The sequence below is a fragment of the Cataglyphis hispanica genome, chromosome 1 (genome assembly GCF_021464435.1).
Source record: "Cataglyphis hispanica isolate Lineage 1 chromosome 1, ULB_Chis1_1.0, whole genome shotgun sequence".
In the NCBI taxonomy this organism is placed as follows: Eukaryota; Metazoa; Arthropoda; class Insecta; order Hymenoptera; family Formicidae; genus Cataglyphis; species Cataglyphis hispanica.
Genome location: NC_065954.1, coordinates 11,259,077 through 11,283,139, shown reverse-complemented (window position 1 = coordinate 11,283,139; position 24,063 = coordinate 11,259,077). Strand labels below are relative to the sequence as shown.

General features: G+C 35.4%; 3 protein-coding genes across 5 annotated transcripts in view; 1 reads left to right on the top strand and 2 right to left on the bottom strand.

Annotated features, from left to right (window-relative positions):
* LOC126850848 (cilia- and flagella-associated protein 298) overlaps window positions 1-24,063 on the top strand; it is a 52,714-nt gene that overhangs the window by 18,629 nt on the left and 10,022 nt on the right. The window contains exons 1-3 of one of the 2 annotated variants that reach the window (XM_050594243.1): window positions 18,252-18,683; window positions 21,374-21,724; window positions 23,728-23,994. The exons of the other annotated variant lie outside the window; for it this stretch is intronic. Of the exons in view, the coding sequence (XP_050450200.1) occupies window positions 21,520-21,724; window positions 23,728-23,994 (472 nt within the window). The 5' untranslated portion in view covers window positions 18,252-18,683; window positions 21,374-21,519. Of the gene's footprint in view, window positions 1-18,251; window positions 18,684-21,373; window positions 21,725-23,727; window positions 23,995-24,063 lie in introns of those variants that run through there. 2 annotated transcript variants of the gene reach the window in all.
* LOC126851125 (protein tipE) lies at window positions 3,291-5,844 on the bottom strand. Of its 2 annotated transcripts, none has more exons than XM_050594778.1 (4): window positions 5,585-5,844; window positions 5,246-5,504; window positions 4,911-5,084; window positions 3,291-4,574 (listed from the first exon to the last, which is right to left on the bottom strand). In XM_050594778.1, the coding sequence occupies exons 1-3, from the start codon at window positions 5,832-5,834 to the stop codon at window positions 4,913-4,915; spliced, it is 681 nt and encodes a 226-aa protein (XP_050450735.1). In that variant the 5' UTR covers window positions 5,835-5,844; the 3' UTR covers window positions 3,291-4,574; window positions 4,911-4,912. The 2 variants fall into 2 exon arrangements, with proteins under 2 accessions (XP_050450735.1, XP_050450725.1); XM_050594768.1 differs by having other exon boundaries at window positions 3,293-4,574; window positions 4,917-5,084.
* LOC126850687 (uncharacterized) lies at window positions 6,821-10,042 on the bottom strand. The gene is made up of 2 exons (XM_050593936.1): window positions 7,909-10,042; window positions 6,821-6,945 (listed from the first exon to the last, which is right to left on the bottom strand). Exon 1 carries the CDS (start codon window positions 9,251-9,253, stop codon window positions 7,919-7,921), a length of 1,335 nt encoding a protein of 444 aa, XP_050449893.1. The 5' UTR covers window positions 9,254-10,042; the 3' UTR covers window positions 6,821-6,945; window positions 7,909-7,918.

Here is a 24,063-nt window from a genome sequence, read left to right as displayed (position 1 = left end):
TCAGTAGGGCGGAGTTTTAGTTCTGTTAGATTACACCTATGACCTTGAGCCAAAGGTCAAATGTCTTTGTTTAGTGCTATGTAATCCTCGCATAATACATGTGAGGATTTTCCATGTAATGTCATAGTTGAGACTCGGCACATGTAACACGACTGAATTTTATTATTATTTAATTTTATAATAATTTGTCGGCAAATCACACTTCTTGCTCTTTGAAACTATTCGTTTAAATGAAATAATTTTGTTTCTTAAGCAATTTTGTAATAATTTAAATATATATATATATATATATATATATATATATATATATATTTATTTATTTATTATTACATTTTTCAAAAATTTACATAAATACTACGAAAAATACGAAGAAATGATGAGAAGCAAAAGAAATATAATGTATTAACATAAAATTTATTTTTTTTCTTAAATTTAATTCAATTTACTGACAATGTGAAATAAAAGTTTTTTATCTCTCGAAAAATAGCATCAGGGAAATTACAAGTAGAAAAAATCGTCACTATTAACAGAAAACGATATTTTTATATATTTTAAACGAAGTTGTACAATATCTCTTATTTACAATAGTCCGTTTGTTTATCGCAGAATGAGCACGGCTTATATATACCGTATATACATAAATACATATACATATATATATATATATATGTATGTATTTTGTATAATATATATATTTATGATAGTTTCGCGTATGAAACGGTGAACGATTTGAAACTTCTGAGTAGAGAGAAAGGAAGCATTTCGACGAAAATATATATATATATATATATATATATATATATATATATATATATATATATTTCTTTATTCATATATTAATATATTATAGATCTTTTTTGCATATAAGGAAAAAAGAGAAGGAAATAATGTCGGCATGATATAAATTTCTGTAGTAAGCGAGTACTATTACAATAGTCAAATAACATTACGAGAGAGGACATATAATATGTAAAGATAATTATCATATAATATGTTTGCATGCACGCGTTTCGAATCGATTAAAGCCAAACAGCGCTCGATTGGCTCGATCGTTACTTTCAGATCGAATATAATAGCTATATATCGTGTATGGAAATAGAATTTGTAATATCTTGTTTTATTATTCAACTCGTGCTGGATTAAATTACTTGTCAGTTAAAATTCGCTTGAATAATTTTTACGCTACATTTTTCATTCTTGCATATAAATTATCTGAATTACATTAGAATTTGTTCACCTATCTACAGAGGGATCTTAAACAAATATTCGCACTTTTTAAATCTTTTTATACATAATTTACGATTAATAAACTTTGTGAAAATTTTTTTTCAGAATAGTATTTTACAAATTGTACGTATTTACTCGCGGAATACTTTCATAATATAAATATGTGCGCTTATACACTTCTTTTCACATTGAAATCAATTTTCACATTTTTTATTTAAAACAAAATTTAATCGAAAATTTATCTAAATATTGGAAGATTACAAAAAGTTTTAGAGATTTTGATTTTTTGTTTCAAGTTCTTCATAAAACAAAACCATGCATAAGTAATCTAATAAAAAGAGCCATATCTGCTTGAGATCCCCAGTCTCTGTATAATACATAATCTTCTCTCGCAATATTCTATCAAAATGCTGTCTACGACGATTGCAATTGGCTAGTCGGGCTAGCGAATTTAATTGGCACTAGAACCGATATACGTGTTGTGACTATACGCGAATCACCGTTTCTAGATTGTCCGCGTAAAAGCTTTCTTAGTGTTTCGCTTGAAAGCTTGAATTTTAATATCACACAAGAGTTCTAATTCTAACTGAAGATGAAAAATCTTGCGATGACTTGACGGCAAACTGGATTGCAATTTTTGCGATTTGCGAAAAGCGCGATACAAGCAGATACACGTGAATTTGATTTGCGCCGTCGTTTCGTTGATTGTGAGCATCTTTGAGCAAGAGTCGTCGCAAAAAAGAATGTATGAGAAGACAAGGAGGAGACTTTCGATTATTTTTATGTTTCGATGCTCCGATGATGATTCAAATATTTCGTAATATTCATCTAAAATTATCTGGTCTTTAATTTTGATTTTTTTTTAATATCATCCAAATATATCACACATGATTCAAATTTAATATTCGCATTTTTAAAGTTATTCATATTGTCTGACAATGAAAGAGAATTGAATTGGGCGAAATTGCGTTAAGTTAATACGGGATGAAATCGATGGACATCCGCGATTCGTAGACGATCAAATGATCAGTCATAATAGAAATTAGCAAGCTTTGAGTGGGGAATGAGTGCCAAATCGCGGGGTCCACGAGAAGCTGCTGCCTCAGGGGAGCAACTTCTGACATGAAGGACACCTAGAGTAAGGCCGAGTAAGGATTCACAACCATACTAGATGTAAAGGGTTACGACATGCTTTCCATATGTTTAGAAACGAACGTTATTAAAACATATAATACATCCGTGGCATTTTTCAAAATAATTACAAAATAATTCAACTGACAAAAAACCGAGAAACACATTTTGAGAAATATAAACTAATTAAATACAGTAATTATTAATTTCTTCATTCATTATAACTCGAATAAATTCAATTATCTAATACATACTCATACTGTCTTTAGTATTTAGTCATCAATCAAAATTAAAAATAACTTTTATTATCTACATTAGTTTATTTATAATTTTTAATTTAATTTTTAATTATTACTGATTTATAAGAATTCAATAGTGAACAACGTCGTTTCGTAACTTATGGAACGTAATTCGCGTTTCCTTGCAAATCAAAAGTTCTTTTTTATACTTCTATGTGCGACTATAAACTATACGCACAATATATGCCAGCGTTCTCAAGTGCGTTTTTTTTATGCATTAATTATATAACACGCGCGTATTCTCTCTTTCATAGACTTATATATGTTTTCTCTAATTAGAATCCACGACGTGACTTTTGCATCCGCGTACAAAATTCATAACAACTCTTATATCGATTTCGCGATTGTATTACGATCGGTAATATTAACAGACTTAGCTTACGATCTAGCCTTAATTTACGTTTCTTGGTGCGGAAGCGGATTTTGAAGGCGAATCGCGTCACTTGCTCTTTCTTTCATAGAATATTCACAAGTTTGATACATCACGTAATATTATTTTTTCAAATATCAGTAGTAATATCAAGAATGAATTGCTTTCCTTTGATGGAATTTTTATACATATATATATATATATATATATATATATATATATATATATATATACGTTATCAAAATTTTGTTTTTTTCCTGTTACTCAAAAAGATAATTACGAGAATTTAATTTTTAACTTTTGAAATATTATAATTGTCTTATAATATTATAATTGCTATGCATTTCTCTTATTATTATATTAGATAATTAAAAAGTATACAAAAATAGCTTGTCTATTTAAAAAAACAATCGCAAAATAGGAAAAAACTTATGCTAATTCGAATAAAAAAAGGGACGATTAAATAGTAATTTCGAAAATATGACGATAATGATTTAGTGAGCAACGCGATTAGCTCGATCAAAATCCGCATTTGAATCCGTTTTCTTAGTGAATTGCGCCGAGCCGCAAGCTCGCACTGCTTCCATCGATATTTCGCGAAAGGGCAGCTTACGTGACTTCAGTCGTAAATTCACGGCCATATAACTTAGTCTAAACCCGATGCTGCTGCTGTAAAAAAACCTAAAATCTGTGCCGTTTAAAAACTATCCTTTTGCTTAAATTATCACGTAAATAGGAAGGCGCGCCTCTATCACGGTTAAGGTCGAAACACACGGAAGCCCGTCGTTGATTTCTACAAAATTTCAGAATATATACAGAATATATGCCGTTGCATAATTTACCAGACATTAGCATTCGATATTGATATTATCAGTTGAATTAATTTGCAATTTATAACGTAATATTTCCTTCTCATTAATGCATTATGGCACTGCCATGTGTTTCGAACTATAGATACCTCTTCGAATACTGATAGATGATTGAAAAGTCCGTGCTCTCACATCCACGGCCTACTTTACATCATAAATTTAAGGTCTAATCTTCGTAAAGACTCGCGTCGAGCGATTCTTTACGAATGATGGTCTTTGTTACTTTTTATTTTTGCTGATTATTATTTATGTAAATCCAACGTTATCTTTATATCGAATAAGTGCATACAACTAATTTCAGTGCACAATCGTAATGTCGAGAAAGAGAAAGAGAGAGAGAAAGAGAAAAATATTTTTATATTATTAGCATGAACCTAGATGTACGTTTCATTTATTGAAAGCATGATCCAGAGCAGATTTAAAGAACAAAATAAGTCGGATGTAGCGTTAGAAGCATAGTTTTAACTCGTAAGAAGCGAGACACATTTGTCTCGTTTTTCGCAAATTTTTGTTTCTTCTAAAAAACGCTAATTCTCGATCGCTTAAATTTATAAGGTAAAGTACGCTGGAGTCATTCGGAAATTATTTCGCTGGCATCACTCCCGTGCCGGGGGGTGAGCCCTTGGTAGCAGTCAGTATTCCTCTTCGTCTTCCTCGAATTCGTCCTCTGCCAAGATGCTGTAAAAGCCAGAATGATATTACAAAGAGAAATATAAGAGACATATAAAATAAATATATATAAAGCACTTACTTTGACAATTTGAATCTTATAAATAAAAAAAATGTTTGAGTGTCAAAAATGAAGAAAAAAATATTTTTAAAATTTAATTAAATTACTCTTTTAAATTAATATAATTTAAAAGAATGAAATAAATATTCAAGAAATTTATCGATGCTTGATATTTTTGATTTATATTTATATTTATATTTCGATCGTCGTCCAACTAAAACTTCAAAAATAATTCTGTGAAAAATACGATTTCTGCTAATCACAATCGGGCGCTGCATACATACACTTACTCTTCCTTTCTAGCATACTTGTCGATGAGATTGCGACTCGGTCCGCCGCAAGTTTTACCCATCGGCGGACAATACCAGTAACATAGCACGCCAAGCGTCACGACGAAGAGCACTGTGGGTACGATCAAGGCCAACACCAAGTGCCTGAGATTTTCATCCCACGAATATCTGCGGATATAAGATAGCGCGCTATGCTTTGGGCTAATCAGAAATCGATGTTCATACATATCTATATATGTATATGATCACTGCCAATTATGCACGATTGCTTATTCAAGGACACTTCAACGAGTTTGAATCTCCTAACTATCTCACTTTATTGATCGTACCTTGCAACAACCGTTTCTGGATGCGTTCTGCTGTAGTAGCAGGGAAATATCTTTCCCGTATTTTCGTAGGCGTATTTCTTCGCGAAAGCGGAACAGTTGACCGTGGGCGGGTAACCGCAACCTTCCGTGTTCACGAAGAATTCGGTGTCGGCGACGTCCCAGGGCACCGAGCCCAGCGGCTTTGCCACGAACTCCTCGTACGGGAGTCGGGTATAGTTGACCTTAATCTGATGACAACGAATCGCGGCACTGGTGCAACCTACGGATTGCAATGACATCGCCGATATTATGTTTTGATATCAAGAGAAAGAGATTCCGCGGAAGAAGTCGGGGACTCACCTTCCCTGCAACTCGCCCACGAGCAGTTCTTGAGGCCCTCCGCGTAAACGTGACTCGTCGTCACGCAAGCGACCGCATGCGGCGAAAAATCTGCTAGTATGGTCGATATCGCCGGCTCGACGACGAACGGTATCAGAAACAGGAAGGCGAAAACCGAAAGAATCGCCGTGGTGCCTAGACAGACGGAAGTGTAAAACTTGGCCTTCTCGATCATGGCGCCGATCTTGGATTCCTCCACCTGGACGCCCATTATCACTGTCGATTCATCGGACTCAATGGTTGCGGCTTTTGTGGGCCACTTGTGGGCCCTACTCGTGACACTTGAAGATACTTGGCAGGATGCGGACAACCACGATTCACGTGGCCCGATTGAAACGCGTATTAGAGTGTGCTTTTATAATCTTACCGCATCTTGATTCGCGTCATAAATCTTTCTTGTCTGACGGTTACAGTGGAAATGGAAATAATTTTCCTTGACTCGCTGAGATAACAAAGAATAGAATATTATATCTGCAACACAAACTAATTGAGTGATCTGCGATGTTGAAGAGAATCGTTTGAGACTTAAGATACAATCGAAAAATATTCGAGATATGTAAACTTTGATAAAGTATGATAATCGAATAACTATTAATCGAAATTAAAAATCAACTTTGTTTAATAAAGTAGGACTTATAAATATAAAAATTGAGTCAATTTGAAAAATTCTAAACTTCGAATATAACGATTCTTGATATGAAGAAAATCTTCGAGCTTATGTAGGCCGATTTGCACCGATATTATTGGATATTATTCGTATGTCTATTCGTGTACTTCTAATGGTTACAAATTGAATAATTAAGTAAGCAAGTTATTGAGAGCTCGTCTCGAGTCGATCATCCATCGGCAAGGCGCATCCCTTGGTAGTCACTCTTGGCTATTGGTCAAATCAATCAGAAAAGGGGAACTTCTTAAAAGACTACAAATGTGTAAAAGATGCCAAAATCTCCTTGTCTTTTCAGCGATTATGTCCTTTTCAACGAGAGAATTGTGCCGAATTATACGTTCGATGTCGTGATGTTGCCTCTTCATGTCACATAAGCATGCATGTGCGTTCTTCAAATATTTGGTGCGGACAGTGCGAATAAATAAATTCTTCTTGATCTCAATATTTTTTTGTTCTTTGTAAACGTTCCTCCGTTTTTTCGCTCAGTTTTCTTGATATCTTTGCAGGAATGTGCACGTGTGGCTTTTTTGCTTTACAAATTGCAAGATGAGAATTTTTTTTTGATCACGCGTTCCCCCCCTCCCCACACCTCAATAATGCCCGCGCAGGGAGAATATCGACTGACGAGCCGGACTCTCCTCCAGGAGGGGAATGCCTGTTAACACAACATTAGAAATATATATTGCGACAACAATGACCGTAATTGTCTCGAGGAACAGTGTTTGCAGATTTCTTTTCCCGATTTTAATAAACTTTGAATTTTGTAGAATAACAGGAAATAGAAGAAGAAAACACATAATCTTTATATCTATTGTATTATAGATTTTTCATTCAATAAATAATAACAATATGTCGATTTAAGAGTAATTTACAAACAAAAAATTTCAATCCAGATTAAAAAAACATCTCCATATTTTTATGAATTTTCTTGTCAATATCATGATATTTTTATTCAAGATTTGTTTTTATATATTTTATATATCTTATAGTTCTAGTGATTCGTGAAACTAAATTGAATATGAACAAGAATATATTGAATAAGTATTAAAGAAAAAAATACGTGCCTCTTATTTTGAAACATTCTACAAAATATTCAAAGCTTATTTACACACACACACACACACACACATACATCTTCTTAAGATCAAAAAATTAAAGAAAAGATTTTATAAGAATGCAGCATTGGAAAAAAAGAAAAATTCAACGTACTTATTCTTTAAGTCTATAATTTATATTTTATTAAAATTACAATATCTCTTTATATCATGCCATGCTACTTATATATATATATATATATATATATATATATATATATATATATGTATATGTATATGATTTAAATTTATAAACTAAGAGAAATTGCTACAATGACAAAGATTTAATTATAATGTAAAAGTAATTATAATCACAGAACGACGATCGCAAAACAACTGTTGTACTTTGGTAATAAAAGTCACGATTCTACAATTAATTAGATCGGCGAAATATTGATCCGAATTACAAGAAATTAGTCTTTATTTTTTTTTTTTTTGTAATTTGGAAGGCCGAAAATGCAGCGATATAATCAGCCATGCCTCAAGACCGCGATCATTTTCTGCCGAACTGAAATATTTCTTACGTGACGGATCTCAGAGCGCCATAACAGAATCTCCTCCGCCAGCATCCCCTAAGTTACCCGACGCGCTCCTCTCTATCGAGACCAGCGTGCCGGGCTTGCCCTTGAATCTCATTTTAGCGTCGTCCCCGACGACGACTGTCCTCTGACAGAAGATCAGAGTGAGACAGCTGATGATGAACAGGATACTCGGCAGCAATAAGGCGATTAAGAACTCTTTATAGGTCGTTTCGAGATCGAAGCGTGACACGACAATGCCGGTGTTGTCCTCCGCGTAGTAACACGGGAATCTGGCGCGAGCGTTATGATCGGATCCATCCTTCCCATACCTATGAAGAAATTCCTTGCACTCGTCCCGAAGCGTGTTCACACATCCCTCGAGATTGATAAGCAATCGGCTTTCATTGGCGATGATCAAAGTGTGTTCCGGCGGCGCAACCTGACTGTCGAGAGGTTTCGTGGCATATATATTCAGGTAGGACAGGTACGTGAAATTGGTCAAATCGGTCAGCAGATCCTTCTCCAGCACGGAGCCGTTGATGCAATCCACTGCCTCTACACCCATCGTGGAATTGTAGATCCCATAGCAAGATGCCATCATGACGTCACCGCGATCCTCGTGCCAAATCTCTCGATTGGTTGGCACGTCTATCGCTCGCTCGCATTGGCTTAGATACACCTTGTCGCCGCTCATGAGGATCATATTCTTGTTCCTGGTCGGGATATCGACGCATCTGCGGTCGCAATTGTATGGAGTACGTATGCGCTCGCAGGTACCGCGATTACAGTTAAACAGACCGTCTATATCAATGCAGGTGATCTTGCCGCGACGACCGGAACACTTTAGTGGCGGATCGGTGTCGTGGAACATACACTCGAAAGCGTCGGTGATATTGATACAGGTGCCCGCGGAGCAATTGAAGGTGCCAGTGAGATTACGGCACTCGTCCGCGATGCATTTGTAACGTTTCGCATTCTCCTGATCGATGCCGTAGCACGTTTTGTTCGTCGTGTTCGTACAGTTCGCCAACAGGATCCTCGAGCCGTTTCTACGTAGATTCACATGAATCTGCGCACACGGCCCGGATGTCTTGGACAGACACCACTCGCCGCAGCTGCCCCAATCGCAATTGTCAGCGTTCACCGCGCGAATCGTCGTGCACATCGCGGGTATCTCGCTGATGCCCGATTGGTACGCCCGTCCCCATGGCATGTAGATCGCGACTGTGAGGTACACCAACGCGACCGAGGACAGCACCAAGGTCATTTGGCAGATGCAGATCGTACCGCAGATGCGGCTATCCTGCGGCGGTATCACCAGGTTCTCCACCGGCACTGGTTTCGGCATCCTGCTTCGGTTGGATTGATTACTCAATCGGTCACAAATCGATCGTTTCTCTACTCGCGCTTGTTCATCTTATGCGGGCGAAAGTGTTTGACTGATGTATTACGTCGAATAAACATGATATTTATATTCGCTTGGTTGAAATGAAACCGACGATGATTTAAAAGAGTCTATAAATCAATCGGAGATCCTTGATATTTTGCATCAGCATTTATAAAAATGATCCGTTCTCGAGTTCTTTAACATTCTGATACGATATGCCAAATAAAAATTTTCCAATCAAGCCATGTATTTATTTCAGACTGTTATATAAGAAACTCTTATTGATAAGATCCGCGACGCGTGCTTCTAGACGGAGAGTAGAAATTACCTTTAAAGAGACAGATGACACCATCAATAGGGGCGGATTCTCAGAGATTTTCAACCACCAAGAGCCGCGAGTTTGGTTGTGTTTCTCGCCCGCACTAGGTTCCTACATTTTGCAGAATTCAACGCGTACAAAACTATTCACGTCGTCGCAACATTCCGTTATTACATGGCAAGCTCGATGTAGCACAGTTTTCGCTCTTCTTCTTGAATAATACGTGTTAGCACTTAGCACTGATCTTTGGATTTCTCGCAAGCTCATCGAAGCTCGTCCTATGTGGAGATGCAAGCGCACATTTGTATCATCGGTCCCACGTCAGGATTCCACGTAAGCAAAGTCTCTCCTTTTTACCGCAAGGGAAGTCTCTCCTTTTTACCGCAGGACGAGTCCACCACCCGCGCGCATATTCTATCCTGGCTTCCTCGTGTGATATGGAACCCTCGCAAAGACGTGCATCGATCCGCGTCGCCGCGACTGCGCGTCGTCGAGATTCAATGTGCGCTGACGCTTACCGCAGTTGACGTCATTATATGCCGCGAAGACATTTAAAGAGGAGGATGTTGCGGAATGATTTTCAGAGATAGCGACTTGCGGCTGCAATTTTTCGAAATTTCCGGCACGTCAAACGACTACGTAAATTCACGATTTGTACAAAGTTCTTGAGTGAAACAACGGTATCTATTATTTTTTTTATTCTATAAAATTCAAGCCCATTCTAGTAGCAAATTCTAACAGCTTACAAGAGTACTCAAATAAAATTTTGATTTTTATAAATTTTTACTCTTGATAAATCTGGATTGTATCAAGTATTGAACTGGCAGCTAGACGTCGTTCTTTTCAGAAGAAAGTTTCCAAAGTAATCAAATATATGACGATAAAATTGTAAAGAAACTGTAGCAAAAAGTAAAGTAGGCTAAAAGCAAAATAATTTCCAGTTGCTTGATGCAGATGTGAAATTAGGTGTATGCATTGCGGCTGATAGCCTATGCAAAGTTTTTCAACTAGGTCGACAACACTATCCACGTTTTATGCGCTCGATTAAAATGATCGACAATATCTAGCATGCAGTGTAGCTTTTTTTATCCTTTGTCTTTTCAATTGCAATCCGATAGGCGGCTGTGAGACATATGAGAGTTCATTTATTAGTGTCGTCGATATTTATGATCGCGCAGATCAATTCTGAGAACAATTTCCGGTGGACCTTTAGAGACAACTGGTGCCTCAGAGTCGTAAACTTTTGTAAGCAATATATTTTCTATAATATATCGTAGTATACATTTTCTCTAAAAATTCTATAAAACCTTTTACAACTCCCGCAAATATAAATGTACAGTCTCGTGAATTTCCGACTTCTCATCCTTTCAATAAGCAAGATCTATCTGATCTTTCTCGATGATTAAAAAAAATATATATTTTTGATACAAAATTTCTTTCAAGAATAGCAACCATTTTCTTTCCTCATTTCGCTATGCAAAATGAGTCTGTCACGATATCGTGACACAGTTTCGCTAATGACCTTCGCGATATGTGAAGTTTGATTAGAAAGAGAACGAAGGGAGCGCTGAGAAAGTGCGAGCGAAAAAAAATGAAGTTTGCATGTAATGTATAACGTAATTTTATCGAGCGTTAAGCTCAGACGGTATGGCGCCTCCGTTTTATGCGGCTTTCCACAAACGCGCGTTCATCTCTCGCCTATCGTTTACCGCATCGGTGCACGCAAGTCAAATCTAGCATATCAACATCAATATTTCGTATCGATCAGCACGAGCGATTCTCTGCAGTAACTGCCTTATCTCTTTGTGTTGCGAAGCGAATTAAATCTATATCTGTAGAAATAGTCCGCATGCGATAATCGAGTTAGAATACAGTTAGAAACTTTGTTTTCTTAAAAAATATGCCAGTTAAAATTTTGGTATTAAATATTTAACACATTCATGTGTTAATTTAACATATTGCTGTTGTGTTAATTGAACTCGAATATTAAATTATTAAAACAATTGAAAAAAATAAAAGTAATAAGTATGTGCACATATCTTTAATTTTACACGATAAATATGATCCATATTATTAGTGACAAGATTTATCTGTTAAAATTCAAGAAAAATATGTTGAATTTCTATAACAGAAGTGAGAGTGATTATAGACCGTCAATAATTTTGTTCTAAATTAATTTTATCATTAAAAATATGTTGATTTTACACAAAATTTATTTCAAATTATTTTATAGTTTATATTTCTGTTAAAATATTAACATAATATTAGTGTCACTATTTAACATATTCATATTATGTTAGATTAGCACAAAAATTTATGTGTGACTGTTTGGAACATGTGATATTTGTTAAATTTAATACAAATTTTTCAACTATGTAGCATTGGAGAAGAAAAACAACGCACAAACAAGTAAAAACTAAAGTTCTTCATCAATTCTCGTATATTCAAGCTAATTATTTTATATACAAGTCTATTTTTTAGGAAGAACAATAATATCATTAATTATTGAAAAATGTTACAGGATCTCGGACTTGCAAGATAGAAAGATATGTGTGTTGTAATCTCTTTTCTCTCTTTCTCTCTCTCTCTCATATTAATAACTTAGGAGTGTAAATACGCGATTGTAGATATGTAACATGGAAACGTGCTCATCAATGTTATTATGCAGCAATATAATTATGCGATTCGATCGAATCCTAAATGAGGTCGGCTGGAATGGAGTTTGTCGCGCGACTCACCTGAGAGAATTGATCACCTGCTTTTAAATTATTCAGCGCAAAGACCTTTTGCGCGCGACGCAGATATATTTCCGTACATATCCTCAATTTAACGGATGGACCAGCGTCACTTTTATCCCTCAATAATAATCCGCATACTGTTTTTTTACAGGATATGTTTTACATCTAGTTATAAAGGCTATAGATATCTATCTATTTCCAGCTAGCGCCACAACTTTTTATACGAGATATGATTACGTTTTCAACTATGCTATGAATAAAATAAATAAAAAAATATCGGAGGATATAATAAAAAATATTGAATATAATAAATTGGAATTATTATAAGAATAATATAGAGAGACGTTCTAATAAAATCACTTTATCCATTAAAGATATCAAAAATAAATGTCTCTCATGCCTTCAAATGTTTACGTACGTTTTTCTTTTTCTCTCAAATAAGTCTTATGGGAATTATAGATACTGCGCTTATTTAATGACTATATATCGAGGAGAAAGCAGAAACAAAATAAACGTATTTATTATTTTTGTTTCAATCAAATAGACGAACGCATGATTGGCACGTGTTATAGTCGAGAATGAACGATCGATGGCGCGATGATATTGGAATATGCTTTTACGCTAGATTTGTCGGCCCTGACTACACTTGGGTTAACTTCACTTTTATAATTTATAACAATTTTATAACGTAAAGACATAAGAAAGATAGAAGAAAAATACCAGATTTCTATTTTGCCGCACCAGAGACGTAATTACTTGAATTAAATCAACTAGACTGCTACTTTGTGACTACAGTTTCCATCTGACAATGATATTATTTTAGTGTTAAATTTTATAGAAAGGTTTGGAAAAGCATCTAAGAAAAACATATGGAAAAACTCATTAAGTTTGTCTCATGCATTACATCATTTAATTCCTGATACAAGACACGTGAATCATGTCCATTGAAAATGATGCCATTGCAGCTGTATTTTTCCGCTTCACTCTCTTTAAATAATTTTTGTGGACATTAAAATAATTCGGTAAATAGTCCACTTATCGATCACCAGAACTATCTTGGAAGATGTAAAGGAGAGTTTATTGTTTTCCTGCCTTTTTCATCGATTGAACCGGCGATATCGTCGCGGGCTCTCGCGACACGCGGACGTCAAGCACTCGAATGACAAGCACGCAAGTCACATGAGCAGCACTCGAGCAAATAGGCACTCAAGCACGTAGAAAAGAATCGTGGGAGGGTGGTTTCTCGCCGAGACAACCACCTGTCAAGCACCTGTCACACGTTGTTTACGCGTGTTTCGTCGCGAGCGCGAATCCGCTGCCGCTCGTGTTGTCGAGGGGGTTGTTACGCGCTCGGAGTCCGCGTTCATCCCGAAATTCCCGCGAGCGGGAAACGCGCGCGGACAATTGCGAAAGTTATGTCCAAGTTCTCCAATCTGTACTTACGCAATGGCAGGACGACTCGCCGGTCCGTCAGGAACCGCAGAAAATCCGCTTTCCGCAGTCTTGCCTGGCCTGCCGAGGGAAACAAATATGGCGGTATACGATAACCACTGGAGCTGCAACGGCTCCACCTCGCAGTTGTCGTATTGTATCATAAAATCAATATCACCGCGCGTTGCTACCAACACCACGCTTTTCGTCATCGCGGGCCAGTCGCGATACACACATTTAGATCAGCTCCCGTGCCGCCCACGCACGTCGATCGGCGCTTCATCAGGACGATCGTAGAGTGAAACAAATGACCCGAATGAGAATCGAGAAATCAGATATCCCAGCTAGAATTGTCGAGCCAATTCACGCTTAATTCCGAGATGTCCCGTCTATTTGGCCGTATATTCCGTTTCGGGTCGTCGTTCCGATCGCCGCGGATCTCCGCGTCGAAGGACATTACGATCCTCTCGCCGTTGACGTCACGAAAAGTGACCTGGGAAAGAAAGAAAGCCCGAGAGAAAGATCGATCGAATCTTACTCTCCTTGGCTCGCTTGGCTCGCATCGCTGATTCGTCGAATCAATTAAGGATTCGCAGGGACTGGTTACTCTCACAAGGGAATCCTGGGAATGTCCTAATTACGGATGTTATCCGTTTTCTTTGTATTTTCTGGCGTATCTATCATTTTCACATATTTTTATAATCAGGTAGAGATTGGTAATTGTGTAGACGGTGTGTGTTAGACGGAGTGTGTGTTAATTTCGAGTACGATCTTAATTTAATCTCAATTGAAACGAGCGCTGCATCGATGCACTCATCCGAGGAATATATTTGCATCCACTCGCCGCGCGCATTCATCGCCATAAATAGAAATGGCTTTCAATATCACCAATAATCCATCCCTTCGCATCTTCCGTATTTTCGTGCTCTCTGAATTCAGAGCTTGCGAAAAAACTCAGACTGTGATTAATATAGAGAAAAATAAATATTTTTTTCTATATTATAACTTGAGAAATGTCAAAATTTTAATCTTTTGTTTAACCTGATCAATTTAGAGGATCGTTGCAGGATTGTTGGTAAAATACAAATATTTTTAAAATATTTGTATTAAAATATCTCAAAGCAATTTATGTGAGAGTGACTGTATTGATCGTTCTTATCAATTAATCTTGCAGGATTTAACAAGCAAGGTTTACGGGATTTGTGTTATCGTCCGACATGTTGTTGTGAAATATGGTCATTATGAAATCCCTTATTGTGAGATTAGAACCGATATTATTTAATCAGTATTATGCTACCTGATACTCATTATACGTATTTGGCATTTATTAGTTAAAACAAGGTGACTCGTATGATGTACATACATACAAAAGATCTTCTTTCTACTCAAATATAGTTTTTTATATTTCTTTTTGTTAATGAGTGTTATTTTTAAATTTAAATTTCACTAAATTTTATTTGAAAAAATTCTGCAGTGCTATTTCTACGATTCTGACCTTGTCTGATTTAATCTCGATATATAAAAATTTTTTTTCTCTGTCTTTCTTTGCCAAAGCAAACAAAAACTCGACTGATATTGATTCGTACTGAATCGTAATTAATAAAGACTTAGCAGTTTTGCATTCGGCATGGCACGAAAACAGGGAAAAGGGCGAATGTAAAATTATCATCGATCGTGGAAGCTGGCCTACATTTCGATTCACTGGCTATCGGCCAATTTTCCGCAGGACTGCCAATGAAGAGGACGAGTCAGTCTGAAACTTTTGCGGATTACATTGTTAAGGTCAAGTCCTCTCATTATGTCAATGTAACGTGCTGTTAACACAGAGAGAGAGAGAGAGAGAGAGAGAGAGTGAGAGAAAGAGATAATACAATGACAGCATCACAATTATCTGTATGACGTTTTAGAGAGAGATTTTCATTCACAGAAAGCATCTCATTAACAAAGGATAATTTTTTAAAAAGAAAAATTTCTCATTAATGTTTCGTAAAACTTTCATTTCATTTTATAATATTATTGAAAATATGATGTTTTCTTTTTTTTATATTTTTGATATTTTGAGAGTACTAATTTTTCAATATTATATTAAATCACAAAATCTTCTTACCTGCTTCCATGTTACTGAAAACAGAGAAATAAAAGACATTTTAAAAAGATAAAAAATATTTTTATCACAAAGTTAAGCAAAAATTTAGTTCAACCAATTTCTTCTATAATTTATATAAATTTATAAAATAAATATATAATATAAATGACAGTTGTTTTATCTTCGATAACTTAAACTTTAACAAAGTTTATTCAACTTTACTAAAAGACGTTTAGTCAATTAATCTTTAATAATAAGCAGTAATATCGATGAAAATATTTTTTGTGAGATGATGGATTTCTCATGATGTTATAATAAGCTATTGCCAAGCATTTCTTGGTTTTATGCATTGAAAATCGAGTGCACTTTACGTTCAAGTATGTTTATATCTTAATAAAGGTTCATGATGTCCTCGAGTGTGCAAGAAAAAAAAAAAAAAAAAATAAGGTACATAAAAGAATCATCAAAAAATATTTTGTAATAATATTTAAAAATAAGAAAAATCACCCGCACATATTCCAATACTATATTTTATTACGTTAAAAATTTTGAAGTTTTCATTTTTTTAGGACTGTTTCGAATGAGAAACCTGTGAGAAAAGTGATAATATTGATTTTTCGCAATACAAATTGATGCTTATTTTTATTCTTTATTTTTGTCTCACATCTTTCCTTCATTTGCTGATGAAGAGCTAAATTTAATTTTTCTAATCGAACTTATTTGATAACCGCAAAATGCGAATCGCACGTTCCATATTTTGCAGTCATGATGACGCAAGTATCGAAGGGCGTACAATAAATTGCGTACATCCTATTAATTGAAACCGCTGCAAGTCGGTTGACATCTTCCTTAATAGCGTTTACACAATTTAACACGCGAACTGCATTACGCGATAACCGAGACCTCCTTTGTCGTCAGAAGAAAATGAATATTGAAATTCGCTCCGGAACGTCTAAAGTTACGTCATCCGGTGAGATAATAATAATCATTCCAGGTAATGAATAACCTAAGGAAATAATATCTGAAAAATACCAATTAACAAACTTGATATACTTAAAGTAAATTCATTATCGAAGTCGTGCGATAGATCGAAGAGTGCTTTCCCCAAATTTCTGCATCTCGACTATAACTTTGACGAAGAGCTTAACTTCGTTTCGGTGACTTTGTCACTGTTCCAAACTCCAACTAGACCAGAGTGCTTATTGGTTTCCTCCTTAGCTTGAAAATATCACCACTTGATCGTAAAATAGAAAGAAAGCATATTTGGTCCCCAAAGAAGACAATTCTTTTAGACTTTATTCTTTTTCAAATCAAATTTTTTTTTAAATATAAACTTTCTTTTTCGATAAAAGAATATGTAGATGTATTATTATATACAAACGTTACTGCGTTGCAATTATCGTAATTTTTTAAATAAAATTTTAAGAAAGTAGATGGAGAGAAAGGAGAATAGCATTCTGTATTCTTATATCAACTCATGCTACATTTCTTTTTACATCCACCAAGTAATAATCCTAAGAATACATCCGAAATTAAAGCATATATTAATCATAACGGTGGACTAGCGGTAGCAAAATCTCTGTTTCCCTCTATTACGCAAGACTAAGATGATCTTATTGTATTTAACTCTATTTAATCATAATGCGTCGATCAATCGTTACCTTTAGCCGACTCTTTGAAACTTCGGATCAATTGAAAGACTTCTTTTCGAGGGTTGCGTACTGTATAAAAATAAATAATATGTAATAAAATACAAGAAATACAAAAGACATGAAGTATTGCGATAGTATCATTACAGACAAAAAAAATCGAGATCATTCAATATAATAAAATAATTTGCAATCTTGTTATATAAAATTTAGAAAAATAAAATAAAACGCAAATTCATATAAATCATACATTTCAACGATGTAATCGCACATGTTTGAAATTTGTGTCTCTAAAAAAAGCTCTGAGACTCACAATGCAATGTCTTAAATTGCTAACTCATACTTCTTCTATAACTAAAGAATATAAGAGAAATTTCAAAAAAAAGGCAATTACACAAGAAGAAAAAAAGGAGGAACAGAGGAATCTCCGTATCGTTTGGTGCAAAGCTCGGAGAGTTACAGTGATATAAATCGCTAAATAGCCGTCCGACAGACAACAATAGCGATAAATTATACGCGGAAAGTAATCGTAGAAGACGCAGAAGAGAAAAAGAGAAAGAGAAAGAGAGCGTGCGCAAAAAGTGTGAGCTTTACGGAGGGGAGGATCACCACCCCTCGTCGTCGTCGTCATCCTCGATGTTGGGGGTGGCGGTCGATGCCACGAAATGCCGTCGTTGGCGCTAACATCGGGAAAATAAGCTCGTCCGAAAGCTCCACCGACTGCAGTAGCCCGGCATCCGTCGGCGCCGCGGTCAGGACGAGAGTTTCGCACGTGACTCGGTCAGGTAGGCTGCCGATGGAAGCTCGTCGCTGAAAGCATTCGCTATGTGGACCCCGTCGTGATTTACGAAAATCGTGCAACGGTATATTGTTTCTTTATTCCTCTCCCTTTTATCCTGTCTATTTCCCGCACTCCCGTATCCATCCATCATCGACGACAATCGGCCCAGGGCGTCGTGAAGGCGTCGCGGTGATTCGCGAGATCAAATGTGCAAGGTGGACAACAGTGTGACATAGTGAGCAAAAGTAGAAGACGAAGAAGAGATCGGCAGGAGGGCAGAGGAGCGAGGAACGCGGGAAGACAAGCAGGAGGTGGATGATGATGATGATGAGGGGGCACAGGAAGAGGGCGCCGAGCCCTGATGCACTCGCATCTTCTGCATAGGGGGTACCGTCACGTCAACCCCGAGGAGAGAGGGCCGATCGAGCTTTCTTTGCGTGACACGATGCGATCAAGTCTCTCGAGTCTGGGATCCAACAATGTCTGAGGTGTCTTAAAATGGAACGGCTCGAGAATATCGCGTAATCGTGGATCTTGTGATGGGGGTTTAAATTCTTGCGAGATGAGCAAAACCCATTTGCAAATGAATGTTCAAAAATTGTCATGTAAAATGTATATATACTTTGCCATTGCGGAGGTAAGTTTGTACCACAGCGAGAAAAAGCTTCTAGAACCGATTGACGTCTAAGAAATTAAGCTTTGTGTGTCTTTGAAAAATGCGTTTCTCATTAATAGTTTTCTTAATTACAGAGTTTTTAAATAATCTTTTAATATGATGCAAAAAATTATCTTTACAATAAGTGGTAATCCTATATAAAAAAAATTTCTCTTAAATCTCTTGAAAAACGTGCATGTGTTAAAAAAATAGCGGAAATAATGTTACGTAAATGAATTTTTTTGTGAAGTTTAACAGTTAGCATACAAAGTATATTTCTTTAGAAACATCACGCTATATTATTTTTATATTTCTATTAAATTCTTTATATTTATTTTTCATCATCATTTTATTGGTATTATAATTATTGAGGAATAAAATAAGAGATATGCTTTAAAATAATTTGTTTTTTATTAGGAATATTGATAGTGACTTTGGAATATAACCCTCGTCTTTGTTATTCACTACTTTTTGTGCTGTAAAAATTGCATTAGAGGGAAAGTTAGACACGCTATACAATAGGGTATAACCTGCAACGTAAATCATGTATTAGAAACGCAGCGAGCTTAGGAAAAGGTTGCAGTAAGGCAGCTTGAATACATTTTTGTCTCAAACTAAAAATTGAAAGACGAAATGCCCTAAAATAATTCATACACGTAATCTCAAAAATAAGAAAAATTTTATATTTTATTGTCACACATTAATATCTTGTTAAAATAAATTAATTATTAGAATTCAATAAGGTGGAATAAAATCACTTAATACTATTTTTTCCTAGAAACTAAAAAACAGATTAGATAACAACAGGTCAATAATTTCATTATCTTTATGTTTCATTTCATCATAATATGTAACACGTGCATTTTCTTGATCGCTTTTGCTTTTTTTATCTTTGATAAAATGCATAAGATAAAATTTTATTTTAATAACATATTAATAATAACAAAGGATCGATTATGCAGGTGGATTATTTTCAAGCGATTTTGTATTGAAGGACGCAATATAAAGTTTCTAATCTCTTCGATTAAATGTCTCCACGTGGACTCACATAAACTTGCTTAAAGCTTAGCATAAGTTTTATCCTTATCGATTTTTGCGCAACGCGTAAGTATGTGTGACAGTAATCTATATAAATAAAAATCTAATATTATAAAGAACAGTATTTTATATCTCAAAGGATTAATCTCTAAACAACGTTTCATTTTTTTCTGTAAGATATTGGAAAATCCGGTAGAAAATTGCATCACAAATCCTTTTCGACGTTCAAGCAATTTGATGAGCAGATTTATTTTGATATTAAAAGCTTGAAATCTATTTCAATGAGCAAAGAATTTCGTTCCTTTGATTCTCTCTCACATTATATTATATTATATATAATATATAATATAGAAGCGAATGATATATAAATGTGAATATTATTTAACATAATAATTAATATAATTATTAATATAATAATTAATAATATATAAGTTATATATAAATATAAAGACAAATAAAATTTCATAATAAAATAGAATCGATAGCGAATGTGATAAAATTGAAAAGTCCTTTGTTTGCAATAAGAATTCGATGAAAATTAATTTATATGGCAGAGTTTCGAATGGGTATTGTTCATCTCGTTTATCTATAACAAGAACAGTACAATCTCACATCACTGGGTCGAGAGCCGATAGTACTGTAGACTAAGTTGGAAACGCGTAGGCAAAACGTAATTGTTCGACATTTTGTTTCCTGCAATTAACCTTTGTTGAAATCAAAGATGTCCTATATGAGACTATTCTCTGCTATGACAAACTAAAATCATGAAATTTATAAGATATTTTTAATGATCAGTTTTAATAATATTAATAATATTCATATTATAATAAATAAACAGAGCGCATTCTACCCTTATGAATTATTAGATAAAACATAATTGATTCTATAAACAAAATAAATAAAAAAGAAATAGATTATGAAAATTATTGATCGTCACAACCTGTAAGTATAGGATAAAAAAATGTTAGTCTCATTGCTGACAGTATTGATTTTGTCTATCTCTCCTCCATTTACAGGCCCTAGACATTGTTCATCAAAAGATCAAATAGATTCTATAAGAGACAACCCTTAGATAATATAAAAAAAGTTATACTCTTTTACCATTTGACCGAAAGTATACGGTGAGAAAAGAGAAAAAAAGTTTAATCGATGTCACTTAAGGACGATCAAAGATAAATGGCTTTTTCGTTGTAGGCACAATGCCTACAAACACATCTCAGCTCTAACGGAAGCGTTCCAGAGCGCATAGGAAGCCCCGGGGAATCCCTCTGACAAAAATCATCTCGAGAAGATGACTTTCCGCGATCTCTTTCGAAACGCGCGAACAAAGAAAGCTCGATTCTCAACAGAGTACGGAGAACAAAAATTCGAGAATTGCTCGTAGATCGTTCCGTCTCTTCGACGTCCGACGTGACGACGAGCAACGAGCACGCCAAGGACGACGACGACGACGACGACGACAACAACGACGGCGACGACGTCGCTTAGAAGCCTCCAGCACGAAACCAGCACTGCCGTTTGTTCTCCGAGATGGCGGATGAAAAGGAGAAGCAGACGTTCCTGCAGAAGCTGCTGTTCTATACGACCGCGTTCTTCATCCTCCTCAGCACCTTTAGCCTCTTCGCCTTCCTCTTCTTGGTCCCCTTCGTTATCGACCCCGCCTTCACCACCATCTTCATGCAGTTTGACACTCGACCTGCCGAGTGTATCACCATCGACGTTGAATCTAGAAGAGGTGAACAATCGGCACCTTTAACTCACCCGTTCGTTGTTGCTCCTCGTTGCATGCTATATACTGTGAGATCTCTATTCTTCGCTCCTCGTTTCTCGAGGTACTTCCTCCGCGCGCAATTGACGATATATTGCTCGTCATATCTTCATATTTCTCAGCTGTACATTCTCAAGCATGTATGTTTTTTGGTATGAATGTATACTTTATTTTGTCTTTGTATGTGTGATGAAAGATCTGTCTTTGTTAATGTTGTAGAAAAAAATTACAAATTGCATTTAATCATTAAAAGACATACATCATGCGTAATTTTTTAAAAAGAAGAAAAATGGTTTTAGATAAAACGGATTATTAAGAATTATTAGAAATAATTCTCTTTGTCTAAAAAAGAAATCCTACATATATCATGACTTCAATAGAATAAAATATTCCGCGATCAAAAGTGACAGATAATGATAGATATCAGAAACTGATATAAATTTACAGAATTGGGTCAGCATCAAAATGTGCAATTCTCATGAACGATTAAAGAAAGGGCTATTTCCAGACTGAATGAAAGTGACGAAGAACATCCATGACAGTTGACATGTTCTCTCTTCTTTAATATTCATCGTATCATTATATATAGTATAGAAGAGCAATCGTTTCCATCTCTTATTAATAAAGCTTCGGGATTATTCCACGTGGACGATCATAAAAATAATTACTTGATTGTAACCGGAAACATTAAAGAAAATTGCTTCGTCTTCTTTTGTCATCCAGAAAGATGTTTTTCTAACGCACTCTAGATCATAATAAATTCTATGGAAATAGCAACAGAAAAACAAAAATCTTATGAATTTTTTATTCTTCAATAGCATATATCTTTCATGTCATGTCATTCGTGACATACAAGACTGCAAGATATAAAAATTTAATAGAATTTTATAAATTTTAATTTGCCGTTGTAAGTTATTGTTATATATTATTATTGATCGCAATATAAAATACACATACATTTAAAAATATTTATTTCATGTTTCAGAAGATTCTTGTGTTACAACCAATAAATCTTTGCAGTTGTTATCAATTTTTACGAATCATGTTTATATTAATCGTTATTAATTAAGATTTGACTCTTTATTGCTTTCTAAACGCAAAATCAGAGATAAAGAATTAGTGAAAAATTGCTTTTATATTTAAATTAACATTAAAATGGATCAATTATTAAAATTAATCAATTATAAAATTATTAAATAGAAGATATAGTACAGACTCATGATATAATTGACGCAACTGGTGTCTTTGTGCTCTCGGGTACCCCGAGCAAGCTTATATATTCGAAGTCCCCCCCCCTCATTCCGTCACTCAATTCTCATCTCTCCACAAACGTCAATAGAGTGCAGGTGTTTTCCACGATTGAGCACCAGTGCTGTCAATATCCCCGCAAGTTATATCACAATGCAAAGCGGTTCTTGATGGTACAATTTCTTATTCCAATATTTTCTGCTTCCGTCTTCTTCGCTCTTCGTCTCGTGCATGCATGTTTTCTGTCTTCGTTTTTCATGCATCTATCCTCTCGCATAGTACGTCTGTATGTGCATTATGTATTTAGAGGTCAATTAATACTCTTGAATTGTCGAAAACACCTTTTCATTTAAATGTCACTGACAGATGGTGAGATATTTTTCAAAAATCGATAAATCAAAAATTATTTCGAATATCAACAAATATTTTTTGACGAAAGTTATATATAATGCTTGTCGATTCACATTTGCAAGCTTCAAAGCTCAGTTTCGCATTTTCGAGTTAAAAATTGTTATCTTGCAATTTAATTATTGATGTCTCAATCATATATTTACTTTTACAACATATATATATATATAGTTATATGAATGTGTCTATGTGTGCGTGAATCTCTCATTCTCTATTCGTTCATGCAAAGTCGAGTATGTATGTATTTGATGTATTCATGTGACGCTTGAAATATATTTCATGGCCGAATTCCCATGAACGATCGTTGAGTTCAGGTGCGAGCAATTGCTCATGGACATCCTGTAGAGAGGGTTGCACTAAGGAGCTGTACGATTGTACGCAAATACGCGTCAACTATAAGCTACCAGAAAACGTGTCCGAAGGAGCGGATGAGGAAGGCGAAGTGGTAGGAGGTGTCGAGGACGACGAAGAGAATAAGCGGATGTCGCGTTACGAGCGCTCTTTAGGCGAGTATGTCGAGAACCTCGACATGAATATCGCCGTGGATGACGAGACCGGGCTGTTGAAACCTTCCCCTACAGGTACAAAATGATTAAACAATCGATATTATCATACGTTTAATCTGTTTTCTATCTGGTTCTATTTCGTTC

Coding starts and splice junctions, on each gene's coding strand:
- LOC126851125 (XM_050594768.1), bottom strand. CDS start 5,834: ATGGGCGTCCAGGTGGAGGAATCCAAGATCGGCGCCATGATCGAGAAG. Junction 5,505..5,584: donor GTGGGCGAGTTGCAGGGAAG/GTGAGTCCCCGA, acceptor TGCAATCCGTAG/GTTGCACCAGTGCCGCGATT. Junction 5,085..5,245: donor CCAGAAACGGTTGTTGCAAG/GTACGATCAATA, acceptor TTATATCCGCAG/ATATTCGTGGGATGAAAATC.
- LOC126850687 (XM_050593936.1), bottom strand. CDS start 9,253: ATGCCGAAACCAGTGCCGGTGGAGAACCTGGTGATACCGCCGCAGGAT.